At 62.6% G+C, this 12,712-nt stretch overlaps 2 protein-coding genes across 3 annotated transcripts in view; one reads left to right on the top strand and one right to left on the bottom strand.

The window, feature by feature from the left end:
* NYAP1 (neuronal tyrosine phosphorylated phosphoinositide-3-kinase adaptor 1) lies at nucleotides 1-7,893 on the bottom strand. 2 transcript variants are annotated; one of them, XM_007468854.1, is made up of 7 exons: nucleotides 7,820-7,893; nucleotides 6,419-6,570; nucleotides 4,564-4,916; nucleotides 2,576-4,096; nucleotides 1,510-1,725; nucleotides 976-1,085; nucleotides 1-492 (listed from the first exon to the last, which is right to left on the bottom strand). In XM_007468854.1, the coding sequence occupies exons 2-7, from the start codon at nucleotides 6,484-6,486 to the stop codon at nucleotides 223-225; spliced, it is 2,538 nt and encodes an 845-aa protein (XP_007468916.1). In that variant the 5' UTR covers nucleotides 6,487-6,570; nucleotides 7,820-7,893; the 3' UTR covers nucleotides 1-222. The 2 variants fall into 2 exon arrangements, with proteins under 2 accessions (XP_007468916.1, XP_007468915.1); XM_007468853.1 differs by lacking the exon at nucleotides 7,820-7,893 and having other exon boundaries at nucleotides 223-492; nucleotides 1,510-1,728; nucleotides 6,419-6,486.
* Nucleotides 7,894-11,780: 3,887 nt separating this feature from the next.
* The window catches only part of TSC22D4 (TSC22 domain family member 4), a 9,334-nt gene continuing 8,402 nt past the window's right edge, over nucleotides 11,781-12,712 (top strand). The window contains exon 1 of the mRNA XM_007468855.1: nucleotides 11,781-12,542. Within this exon, the coding sequence (XP_007468917.1) occupies nucleotides 11,781-12,542 (762 nt within the window). The remainder of the gene's footprint in view (nucleotides 12,543-12,712) is intronic.

Below are 12,712 nucleotides of genomic sequence, written 5' to 3' on the forward strand. Positions count from 1 at the left end.
GAAGAGCGGAGGAGGGCCTCACTCCCAACCTCAAGCCAACCCTCCCCCAAGTTTCTGGGGGTGCTGCTTGGCGCCCCCAACCCGATGGGCCAGGCCGACTCCCCGTCTCGGGGGCTAGGGTGGAGGGCAGGGGTTCTCCCCGGCTCTCTCTCACCTTCAAGCGTCCCTCTTTCGAGGCCGGTCGCCCCCGCCCCGCTCCCCGGTCCCGGCGCCCCGGCCTCCTCAGATAGCGGTGTCCCAGAGGACTGTGTGCTGCCGGCGGCAGGGCGGGGTGCCGGACTTGCGGGGCTCAGGCCCGCGCCGCCAGCTGGGGAGGATGGGCATGCTCTCCTGCTTGCAGAGGCCGCGGTCGGGCCGGTGGCGCGCCTTGATCTCCTTGCACACGCAGCGCTTGCGCTCAATCACCTCCAGCAGCTTGCCGTCGCGCTCGCGGGTGGCCTGGGGCGGCAGGGGCAGCGGCAGCGGCAGCGGCAGCGGCAGCGCAGGCTGGGTCTGTGCCCCTTCCTCCCGCCGCCGGCCCCGACGGGGATGGTGGGGGAGGGAGGAATAAGGGGTCAAGGACCTCAGAGTCACCCGGCCCTGTCCCCACCGCCGAGCGCCGAGGCCAATGCGTGGCCCAGAAACAAGTCCTCTCTTGCCCCCAAGGCCTCCGTCCTCTCTCCCTGCGCCCTGGTGCCAGGCGGTGCGTGTCTCACCCAAGGAAGGGGCGCCTTTTCAAAGCCGTCTTCCCAGCAGGATGCATTTTTCCACCCAGAGGGGATGTCTCTTTCTAAACGCAACGCACAAAGGCGCACGTCGGCCAGTGGCGGCCCTGGCTGGCTACCCAGGATCCCCCCCAACCCCCTCGCTCTCCAGCCGTCCCCGTTAGTCTGTGGCAGGCCCCAGCCTGAAGTCTTGCCTTTCTTCCCTCACCCGAGCCTTCTTGCCTACCTGTTCCTTCACAAATAAAATGCCCAACCCCGTCTCCCTCCTCACCTGGCTCGGGGCATCCCTGGGCTGGCTGCAGGGCCGAGGGGTGTGGAGCGCGGCCTGCCGGACTCCTGAGGTGGAGGCGGAGCGCCCCAGGCGGTAGCCTCCCGTGAAGTCTGAGGCAGAAGACTGAGAGGTGAGAAGGGAAGGGGCCTCCACGTTCCCCTCCCCCAGTTCCCTGAGGACAGCCCCTGCCATGCTGCCCCCCGCCCCAGCCTCATTAGAGGAGGAAAGGGGTTGGAGATGTGGTATTAGACTGTAGGGCCCAGGGGTTTCCCTGGTGGCACAGTGGTTGGGAGTCCGCCTGCCGATGCAGGGGACGCGGGTTCGTGCCCCGGTCCGGGAGGATCCCACATGCCGCGGAGCGGCTGGGCCTGTGCGTCCAGAGCCTGTGCTCCGCAACGGGAGAGGCCACAGCAGTGAGAGGCCCACGTACCGCAAAAAAAAAAAAAAGAATGTAGGCCCCAGGATGAGGACCCTGGGAGATTCCCCCCCAGCCTGCCCATCTATGTGCTGGTGTACAAGGGCTGAGCGTGTCACCTCCGTTGCGGTGGCAGGCGGGGAAGGTCTGGCAGGGTATGGGCAGCACGGGGCGGCTTCCTCCTCGGTCCCCTCCGTGGTGGATCCTGGCCAGCAGGCCCTCTGCCCCCTGGCTCCTCACTGGGATCCCTGATGCCACAGAGCCTCTGTCCTCACGCTCCACCTTGCCTGCACCCTCGGCACTGCCATTCCAGGCCTGGACACTGTCCTCGACCTCTGCTGGGTGACAAGGAGAGCTCTGAGACTGTACAATGAGAAGGTTCTTGCTGTCCCCCCAGCTATGCACACCGCGGCCTGGGTGGACCAGAAGTAACTTGCCCCGTTGCAGGTCACAGCTGGGAAGGGAGGGGCCCTGCTTCACACAGAACATACACAGAAGGAGGGACGCCAGTCCTGGCACCACCCCTGGGCTGAGAATCATAGATATTTACTGCTGCCAAACCCTTTTCCCTGTTCAGAGGGGTCTCCCCTACCCCAGTTTAACTTCAGAGCCCCTCCAGCCCCAGACAGTGCCACAATAAACACCGTCTGAAACAGAGACCAGGGGGGCTGTTCCCTAGGATGGGGAGAATTCCCAAAGCCGGGAAGTGAGAAGGGGGGCATTGGGGGAAGGGCTGCATGTGAACTAAGCTCATCTCCCAGAGTAAGCCTGGCAGAGCATTGCGTTGCCAAGCAACGGCAGGGGCCTCCCTCTCCTCTCCCTCCTGTCTGGATGGGTTACCATGGTAACGGCTGGGAGGCAGCTGTGTTTAGCTCCTAGTGTGCGCACACTCACAAACACACACCCCTGCAGCCCAGTGAAGGGAAGGGCAGGGAATAGAGCGGGACAGGGCAGGAGGAGGAGACCAGATTCTACCCCGTTCGCATCCCAGGTCTTCCTGCCCCTCCAGAGCACACACGGGGACCCCATCCCTTCAGTCTGCTGAATGCCCCCATCCCTCTTGTCTCCCAGAAAAGTTCCCAGTTCAGGACAATGGGCTGTGGCTTCCAAGTATGCCCTTCAACACCTCCCCCAAATCATCACGGACATCCCCTGTCCCCTGCCCGTCACCCCCTCCTCACTCACTGTCCAGCTCTTTCGCCTTCCTCCCGCCATACAGGACCTTCCTCTGCAGAGCCCAGCCTGCCCCAAACGTCGAGGCGCCCATCTCCTCTTCTTCCTCTTCTGGTGTCCCCGCGCTGGCGATGACGTGGGCACAAGAAAGGCTGGCAAAGGCCCCCCCGTCGGTCCCTTGCTCCTGAAGCTGGATCTTGACCACGGGGGATGGAGCCCCCATTCCACAGCCCTTATTCAGCACCCCCCCAGCCTTGAGGCTCTCATAGGCAGGGGGTCTCTTGAGCCCAGCTGCCGCAGCTGGGTAGGTCCAGAGGGGGGTCAGGGGGCCTGCAGTTGGGTCCGGAAGGCTGTGTGGGGAGGCCAGGCAGGCGCGGTGGTGGAGAACCCCAGCTGCTGCACCCATAGCCCCCCCATGGGGGCTGGACTTCCCAGGCAGGGGGGGCCTCGAGCGGGTGCACAGCATCCCGTGGAGGACTGAGATCTCCTTCTCCGTCTTTGGCTCCCCAGCACCCAGGGGCGGACCGGTGGGCAGGACGGAGTGCGTGGTCACCTTGACTGCTGAGTACACCATGGTGTAAGACACGGCCTTGTCCTTGGTAGGGCCGGGGAGCAAGGCAGCCGGGGCAGGAGGGGCTGCCGGCACCCCTGCCGCCTTGGGGCAGATCATGCTGTGGGAATTGGGGAGCTCCCTCTCCCCCCGGGGCTGGCCAGAGCCCTGGGGCGGCAATGGTGTCGAGTGGCTCCGGGCTCGGCCCGAGGGTCCCAGCAGCAGCAGGTTGGCAGCGGGAGGCGGAGGCGGTGGGGGAGGCGTCTCCCGCTCCCGGGCAGGCACTTGGGGAGCTGGGGTGGAGCCGGCTGGCTCCTTGGAGTGGCAGAGGACCGGTAGCCTTGAGACCCCATCGCCAGGGGCTCGGGAAGCAGGCTTGGCCTGGGGAAAGGCCAGGAGAGGAGGACGGTGCTGGAGGAGGTTGGGGAAGGGCGGCGGGATTTCACAAGGAGTGGTCTTGGTGGGCGTGCCCTCCCTCCGGCTCGGGAGGGCTGAAGCTGGACGGCGCTGGGTGTGCAGCTGAAGGGCGTGAGGCTGGTGCGGTGTGGAGCTTGCCGTCGACGGAGGGGCCCCATTGGCGCGGCCTTCCCCGGCCTCCTCGGGCAGCGGGTACTTCATCTCCTCGTATATGGCCTCGCTCTCTTCTGAGTCCGAGTCAGCGCCAGCCGTTGGGGTCGGCCCCCCCCCACCCCCAAGAGGGGGCCCAGTCAGTCCCCCTCCACTCCGCCCTCCCCCCCTGAAGACATCCCCCACCATCTCAATGTACACCGGCTCTTCTTCCTGGGCACCCACCTCAGGGTCCCCAGCTACACAGGACCCCCTACTGAGGCGGTGAAGGGGCGGGTTCCCCCCTCGAGGAGAGGCGGCTGGGGGACAGGACTCATCAAAGGAGACAGAGAGCTGGGTGTTGGGACTTCGCCTGGGCTTCTGTGGAGGAACCTTCCGGCTGGACTCGCGGCCCTCCGGGGTTGGCTTCTGTGAGCCTGGGCAGGAGTGGGAAAGAGAAAAAGAAACCGGGCTCTAAGTCGAGGAAGGAAATGCGGAGACCCACTGTGACCTCTTGACTCACCATCAAGGACATTTCTGCCTCTTCATTTTCCCCACGTCCCTCAACTTACAGCCCCAGTGGGTTCTTTTCCTACCGGTCTGCCTCCTGTCCTTCTAATGAACGCCCCAGAATCTGCAGCTCCCACCCTCAATTCTCCCTGACCCTCAAGGCCCTCCATGGCCACCCCTTTCCCAAGAATGAACTTTTCAGGGATCTTCCCCTGCCCTTGAATGGTTCATCTCGGGCCCTTCCAAAAAGGAACCCCCCCCCACTCCTTCTGAGAATGGAACCTTCCACTTCCTCGGTTCTTCCCTGAATGAACCCTCCCGGCAGGCCTCCCCTGGCCTGGAATGGATCCTCCCAGCTCACGGCTCCTACTGGGCAGGGGTGCTGGTGTCTCACCTGCTTTCTTGCTGGGGGGCGTCTCTGCCCCCGGCCCTGCCATGCTGAGCTTGGTGCTGGGGTGTCTCCGGGGCTTGGCCGGGGGTCTTCGGGTGCTGCCGTCCTCTGTGAGCACCCCCCCGCCCCCAGGCCCGCCCCCCACGCTGTCCATGCTGCCCACCGAGTGGCAGGAGAGGGAGCGTGGGGCCATGGCGCTGCGGCAGGGGTGGGGGGTCTGCTCTTGGGAGGCGGGCATCGTCATGAAGCCCATCCTGAGCGAGCGGCGCAGCGAGGCAACGTCCCGCACGCGGACCCCCGGCCCTGGGCCGGCCCCGGGCCCCGAGGAGCCTGCGGGAGCCCCCTCCTTACTGGAGCTGGGGAGAGAAGGCCCAGATGGAGCAGAGGTCGGGCCTCAGGCCTGGGCCCCCCGCTCCCATACCCCAAGAGGGGTTTGCAACCCTGTGGCCTCCCAGGTAGGGGGAGGGGGGCCGGGGTGGAGATGGGGGTAGCTTGAGGGTCCAAAGCACTAAAGAAGCTTCAGACTGTATTTCTAGGTTTTGAAAAAGGCAAAGATATGGAGGGTAGGGATGAGAGAAGGGGTGAGCCTGTGTGCAAGGGAGCATTCCTGGAGCTGGCCGACCCCAGCCTGGGCATCTCTGGTGCACACACACGTGTGGACAACTTCGTACATAGAGATGCAAACCCAGGCAGCGCAGCCCCACCTGGCACATGCTCCTGCCACCCTGGCTCTGCTCCTTCTCACCCTCGCGCTGGCCCACACCTGGCCTCTGGCCTCCCTTCATGTCTGGCTGCTGCGGCCTCCACTCCCACACCGCCTCCTTTCCCAGACCCAGGCTGTACCGCCACATCCTCAGAGCAGCCTCCCCAGGCTGATCTTCCTCCCTGCCTCTCTCTCTTTCTTTCTTTCCCTCTCCCTCTCCCTCGGTGCTGTCCTCTCTCTGTCACCCTCCCAGGCTCACCCCCCATTCCCTTTCACTGTCTCTGAGCTTCTGTGTAAGTGAAGAGGGGGTGCGGCTGGCAGGGAAGAGGGGAGAGCTGGGGTGGGGTGGGCTCCCATTAAGGCCCTGTCTACTAACCCTTCATTAGGGAGAGATCAGTGCAGTGATAGCTCTGATTAATCTAATTAACAACAAGAATTAAACTCCACAGTTTTGAGGAGGGAGAAGGGAGCAGGGAGGTGGCTCTGACTCAGGCTCCGAGCGGCTGTGCCGTCAATGGGAATGAAGAAGAGAAGGGAGCAAGACAGAAGAGGCCAGGTGCCAGGTCCCCGGGAGGGCAAGGAGAGGGGGCGAGCTGTGTGTGTGTGGGGGGGGGGGGGGGGGGTGGCATGGGGGTCTGGTGCACTAATTTAAGTTCATAGTTCATGGCATATGGTAACCAAATGAGTCCCCCCCCCCCCCACACACAGCCCCATCACTGGGATGGGGCCAAATGGATCGTCTCTGGCGCCCCTCAAATGACCCATCCCTGGACTGTGAGGGCAGCAGGGCCTGCCCCTTCCAAGGTCAGGTGACAGGGGAACCAGGAGCCAGGCCCACACTGACAGAGAGGAGGACATCATAGGCCAGAGGTGAGTCAGGAAGGAGTGTCTTGGGCCTCTGGGGATGGGGAAGAGCCAACAGGGTGTCCCTGGGCTGGAAGCCCCCTGAGAGGCCAGGGCAGGGGCTGGAGCCAGGAGCCAGGAGCCGGGCAGGGACAGGGCATGTGCAATTCCAGCAATTCTGTAGTGAGCATGGGCTCTGAGATCAGACTGATGACCAGGCTGTTGGAGTCAGGAAGGGCAGAGGGATGTGGCCCCGCCACGAGGGAAGCAGAGGTGGGACAGGCGAGGGGGCAATCTGGGATGCGGCCTTACCTCCTCTTGGCCTCCTCTTCCTTGTGCTGCCTCCACTCCAGCTTGGTTTTTCGGTAGAGGAGGTTCATGTCGTGGGGCAGGAGGCAGATGCTGGGTATTCCTGCTCAGCGCCACCAGGCCCGGGGGGCGACCCTCCCTGGGTCCCGGATCCACTTGGTGGGGGGGAATGGAAAGGAAAAATAAAGAAAGATGTGGGGTGGTCGGGGCCAGGAATGAATGAGAAAGAGAGAGAAAGGAGCAGAGATGTGACTCTGGTCCTCAGAGAGAGGAAAACAGATGGAGGCACAGAAAACCCAACACCGCCTCCAGGACCCACACACGTACAGACACAGACGGACATGTATCCAGAGTCACACACCCTGACAAAGGTGTTCAGAGCCACAGATACACACTCTGGAGAGATCAGACTGACACAGAATCCCATCCTGTAAATACATCCTGATCCACCACACAGACAGGCCCCACCAACCTACAGCAACCCTGCAGCCACACAAACACACATTCAGACCCACAAACCACCGGGCCACAGACCAATATCTACCAACAGAGGACCAGACACGCTGACTGGCATAGGTAAACACAACCTAGGAACAGCCAGACACACAGACATAAACACCCCGACACACCCACAGCACACACAGACCTCCAGACACACACAAATCGGCTGCACCGAACTGGACGTACCTATAGACAAGGAGTTATGCCTACTTGCCTACACTGCACCCCGCTGGGGAAGGGGGAGACAGTCAGACTCCCCACCCCCTCTTGGGGCCTGAGGCTGGGGAGTGTCATGAGGGCAGGGCGGGGATGCTGGAGAAAGGGTGGGGGCATTCTGAGTTGGGCAGCTACAAGACCACCCATCCATGTCTCTCCATTCCCTGCCGACCCCCTCACCAGTCCTTCGCCTGGGCCCGGGCTTCCGTCCACCCCTATTCCTGCACCCTGGCCCCTCAACGAAGGTCTCCGCCTACCTCGCTGAGGGCCCAAATCACCTTCCTCCTCAGGGATCTGGGAGGCTCCCGGCTTCCCTCTCGCAGTCCCCGCCCCTACATCCCACCCGGGGGTCTCCAGTCTGGCCTCATAGCTACCTTCTGAGCTGCGGCCTCCATACCTGCCCTGGTTTCCCTTCCCCCAAACACACTCTCCTTTGCGCTTTCTGCCTCACCTCTCCTTCTAGGCGCCCCTCCTCACTGCCGTCCTCTCCCTTCCCTGTTTGTTCCAAACCTAGCCGGCTTCATCCCCCTCTCCATCCAAAGGCCCCAGGTTCCCGGGCACCCCTCCCCTTCCCCTTGTCCCGCTACCCTGGGTTTCTCCGTCTCTCGCCCCGCCAATCCTCCCTACCCCTTGTCCCCCCATCCCACCTCCCCGCACCAAGCCTCCCCAATTTCTACATCACCGTACCTGGCCTGCCGGGCGCCGGCCCCCCCATGCCGGGCTCCGCCCGGAGCAGGAGGAGGGAGGAGGAGAGACAGAGAGAGACCGGGGGGGGGGGGCCGAACAGGGCCCTGCCGCAGAGACAGCCCCGCCTCCGGGTCCGCCCCCAGACCCGCCCCCGGCCCCAAACCCACCCTTCCACACCCTCCAAGGACGGAGCGGGAGTGGCCGTGTTGCGCTGCGCCGCTAGGCTGGGGTAGGGGGCACCGGGCCAGCGGAGCCGGCGGGGGGGACTCGGAGAAACGTCGTGGGGTGCAGGGGACCCGGCGCCAGCCCGCCCCCGCTTTGGGGCGTCCGCTCCTTGTAGCCCCTCGCCCCTGCCCGGCAGGGCCGTGCTGGGTTTGGTGTCCAAGGCCCCGGCGGAGCGAAGCTGGGCGCAGCGCGAAGCGGCAGCGCGCAGCGGCGGCCCCCAGCGGCGACCCGGGGCGTGCACCCACGCGCGTACCCCGTGCAGCCGGCGCTCCCCGGGTGCGCACACCACGTTCGGCCCGGGCGAGGTTGCGGCTGCGGGGCCCGGGGTGCAGTGAGGCGGCGAGGCCGGCAGGGGGGGCCGGTTTCCGGGCTGAGGGGCTCTGAGAGTCGGGAGCTGGACCATCCGCGTCTTTGTCCAGCAGGGGGCGAGCTCCCTGGGCCGCGCCCTGTCTTCCAGCCGCCCCCCAAGTACCGGGAGGGCAGTGGAGCTGGCACTCTTGGTGCTCGTCGCCAATCCCTGCAGGTTCCCAGGGGTCCAGGCCTGTTTCACCGCCAGGGCTCAAAATCTTTTGCCCGTCCGCCCCCGCGGCCCAAGTCATCCTCCCAGTAACCTTTGACTCCGCAAAATAATGAATATAAAGAATAAGTCGTAAATGGCCCCATATATTAAAAGGCTATTACAAATGCCCCTGCGAGAGTTAACACATTAAAATACATAACTGTCCTTTCACATTTACACCTTAGTGTGAATAAACTTTTATTTATTCATTCAACGAACATTTCCACAGAGACCAACAGTGTCCCTGGGACTGTAGACACGGAGGAGTCCAAGGTGATGTTGATTGTCTGAGTTGGTGGGAAGAGGAAGATGCAAAGATAAGTTTGAATAGTTTGTAGCGAGCTATCGCAGAGGGAAGGAGGATCTGGGGGCGGAGCAGCGGGGCTGTGTTCTGAATATTGCCAGAGGGGAGAGGGTCTGGGGGTGGGGGTGGGGCCGTTGTGTGGGAGGCTGCTTCCTGCACCGCACCACTTGGGAGGCCTCAGGATCTGGCTACGGTAGTCATTGTTACTATTTGAAGGGCGAGAGACAGGAGTGCAGATGCATTTTAACAATGAGATGAAGATAAACTGGGGGCAAGGGGGTTTGCATTATTTTGTTTTTGTCTAATCCTAAAGGGTGGTTAAAAATTTCCATGAGCTAAGGCTGAGGAAGGAAGGATGTGTCAGACAGCCCAGAGCTAGTCTCAATGCCATCAAATGCTAGCTCTGAGGCCTTGGGCAAGTAACCCAAGCCTCAGTTTCCTTAGCAGAGACACTGGAGCTCAAAACCCACCCCATTTCTGCCCAGGGCTGTTTTGAGAACCCATGAGAGAATTATGTAGAGTGGACAAATATGAAGAATTTTAATATGCTTGAAAAGAGTTCCATATGACCCAAATTAATTAGAATCCATTTCCTTCTGAACCTGGGAGTGAAGGCAGATACGGTCGTTAGACGCTGCTTTTGCTAAAATAATTATTTTCAGAATGTTGTTGGGGGGCGCAAAAAAAGAGAAAATGGCAGTTGGAGGTTTATTCTTTCATGCCAAGCACATAGTAGGCCCTTTATGAGTGTGTGGATTCTCCACAGTGAGCAGGGGATGGGATGGAGAGGTGGGAAGGGTGAGAGGTGGGTGTGTGGGGAAGGGTCCAGGCTTGTGGCCAGCCAGGTTCCTCCTCCGGCGGGCATATCTGTACGGGTGCCTGTGTGTGACCCGCGGTTGGAGAGAAAATGCAAGTCAGCACCTTCCTGAATGTGTCTCTGTCATTTCTCTATGCCGATCTAGGGAGCCAGACAATGACACACCTGAGTGTGAGACATGTTCCTGCTCTACCACTGATAGCCTTTCTGAACGTCCTGGGTCTCAATTTCCACATCTAACAAGAGGAATAGTACGATGTTTGGGGTTTGATTCAAATACTCCAGCACACTACAACAAAAGATATTGGGGGTATAGAAGAAACAAGATTGAGTTTCAATTGTGAGTTGACAACTGTTGAAACCCCATGCTGGGTCCCTAGGGGTTCATTTTACCATTCTCTCTAGTTTGGGGCATGTTTGAAAATTGTCATAAGGATCCACTTGAAAAAATAAGGACCAGGGAGAAAAACAGTATCTTACTCGTACGGTTTCTGTGAAAACCAGCGACGATATGACAATAACAGCTGCAGCAGCACCAGAACAATTTACTGGGCGCTTACGGAGTGGCAGGCACCCAGCAGGATCCTGGTAAGTTCCTCCCCACTCTTCCGTGCGTCTGTAGGCCAATGGCAGCAAGTGCCTACAAGTAAGGGAATCCCGGGCCTCCCCGCAAACTCCTCCCCTTTTTCTCCGCCCTCCGCGGCCCCTCCTTCCGAGGAAGAGCTGGGCTGGGGCCCAGCAGGTGTGGGGTTAAGGCAGCCTGTCCCGGGCCCCTGGAACAGCAGCGGCAGCGGCAACTGCACCAGCAGTGGCCGGGGCAGACCTGGCCCCGGGCCAGCTGGCTGGGAGCCCCAGGAGCGAGAAAGGGCGGAGGAAGGGGAGGAAGAGGGGAAAGAGGAGGAGGAGGAGGAAAGGAGCAGTCAGCAGGCCCGAGGAGGCAGGACTTCCTGGCGTGGGGGTTGTCAACAGCCCCGAAAGAGAAAGACCGAGAGGAGCGGAGGGAGACCCAGCGGTGCCACGCGGAAGGAGACTTGGGGGAGCCACGCGCCGCGACGACCACCGAGGCGGCTCCACCTGCAGGGTCGGGGGCTAAGCTGCCCCCTCCCGCATCGGTCCGCAGACCCTTGGGGCTTCGGAGGCCGCGCCTGGGCTCCGCCAAGGAGGCGGGGGTTCCTTCTTTTCTGGACAGCAAACTTTCCGCGGAGATGCCTTTCGGGGCGAGGTGCGTCCCCCGAAGAGGACCGGCCAGCCTCTGATTGCCGCCTGCGTCCCCGAGCTGCTGGGGCCAGAAGGCCCCGGGGAAGGGACAACCCAACATCTTAGGCGGCCGGGAACCCCGGCCCAGCTCGGTGGCCGCGGCCGAGAGGTAGGGCTCTGGGTTGGGCGGGGCGGCGGGGCAGGGCCGCCTCAGGGATGGGGGAGCTGGGGTGCAGGGGGCCTCGGTGGCCCAGCACAGGCCTCCCGGTGGCCTGGCCGGGCTGAGGAACGGCTTCACTCCTGTTCACGCAGGCCTTGGAGCCCTTGCTCTTGGGACGACTTGGGTCTCGTGAGTTTGAATCCCAGCGAGAAATGCCCAACTTTGGGTCTGGGCCGCCTCTTCCTGCTCTCTGCGCCCGCCCGGATCTGTCCCCTCTGCTCTGGTCTCTGTCATTTCTGTCTCTTTGTCTCTGGCGGTTTCCCCTTCCTCCCCCCATTCCGCTCCCCAGAGAGGAAGCCCCGGAGGTGGCCTGCCCACTGCTTTCTCACACATTCTCTCTCTCTCTTTCTCTCTCCAGTTTGCAAACTCAGCTCTGGAGTTCGGCGGTGGCAGCGACAGCAGCAGGAAAAACCTGCCCCTGACCCCCCAGCTCCCGTCGCCTCCCCTACCCTGTTCTCCCTTTCACCAGCCAGGCACCCCCAGTTCCCGTAAGGCCCTCCTGCCATGTCGGACCCAGACATCCCCAGGGGCCCTGATGTCCCCACCATGTGGCCCCCCTGTTCCAGGGGTGCCTGAGCCCCTCGAAGAGCCGCCACCGCCCCCCTGCCCACCTTGGCCCAGTCCTGAGCCCCAGGGACCATGAGTGGGGGCAAGAAGAAGAGTAGTTTCCAAATCACCAGCGTCACCACGGACTACGAGGGTCCGGGGAGCCCGGGGAGTCCAGATTCCCCTGCCCTGCCGGCCCCCACTGGCCCCCCGCCCCGCGTGCCCAACGAGGAGCCCAACCCCGAGCCAGGGGGCAAGGGCACCCCCCGGAATGGCTCCCCACCGCCTGGGGCCCCCGCCTCCCGTTTCCGGGTGGTGAAGCTGCCCCAAGGCCTGGGAGAGCCTTATCGCCGAGGCCGTTGGACATGTGTGGATGTTTACGAGAGAGACCTGGAGCCCCCTAGCTTTGGCCGGCTCCTGGAAGGGATTCGAGGGGCCTCAGGGGGCAACGGGGGCAGGTCTTTGGATTCCAGGTTGGAGCTGGCCAGCTTAGGCCTGGCCACCCCTACCCCACAGCCAGGCCTGTCTCAGGGCCCCACCTCCTGGCTCCGCCCGCCCCCCACCTCCCCTGGACCTCAGGCCCGCTCCTTCACCGGGGGGCTGGGCCAGCTGGCAGTGCCCGGCAAGGCCAAGTTGGAGACAACCCCCCTGTCAGCCTCCCTGCCCCAGCAGCGCCCCCCAGAGGCCGGGACGGGGGATAGCGCGGGCACTTCCCGGGCTGCCACGCCCCTGCCCTCTTTGAGGGTAGAAGTGGAGGCAGGGGGCTCAACAGCAGGGACCCCTCCACTGTCGCGTGCAAAGGATGGAGCTCTGCGGCTGAGGATGGAGTTGGTTGCTCCAGAGGAGATGGGGCAGGTAAGAGCTGGGTTCAGGGTTGGGGGAGACACCTGAGGGGTGGTGCTTGTCGATTTTGACCTTGGCCTCCACTTCCATACTGACCTCTCCCCGCTCCATCGTCACCTGTCCGTCACATCAGACAGCCCCTTTTTTTTTCTTCCTGCTCTCTCACTTGGAAGTCCATTCCT

This window comes from Lipotes vexillifer, unplaced genomic scaffold, assembly GCF_000442215.2.
Source record: "Lipotes vexillifer unplaced genomic scaffold, Lipotes_vexillifer_v1.1 scaffold12, whole genome shotgun sequence".
Classification (NCBI taxonomy): domain Eukaryota; kingdom Metazoa; phylum Chordata; class Mammalia; order Artiodactyla; family Lipotidae; genus Lipotes; species Lipotes vexillifer.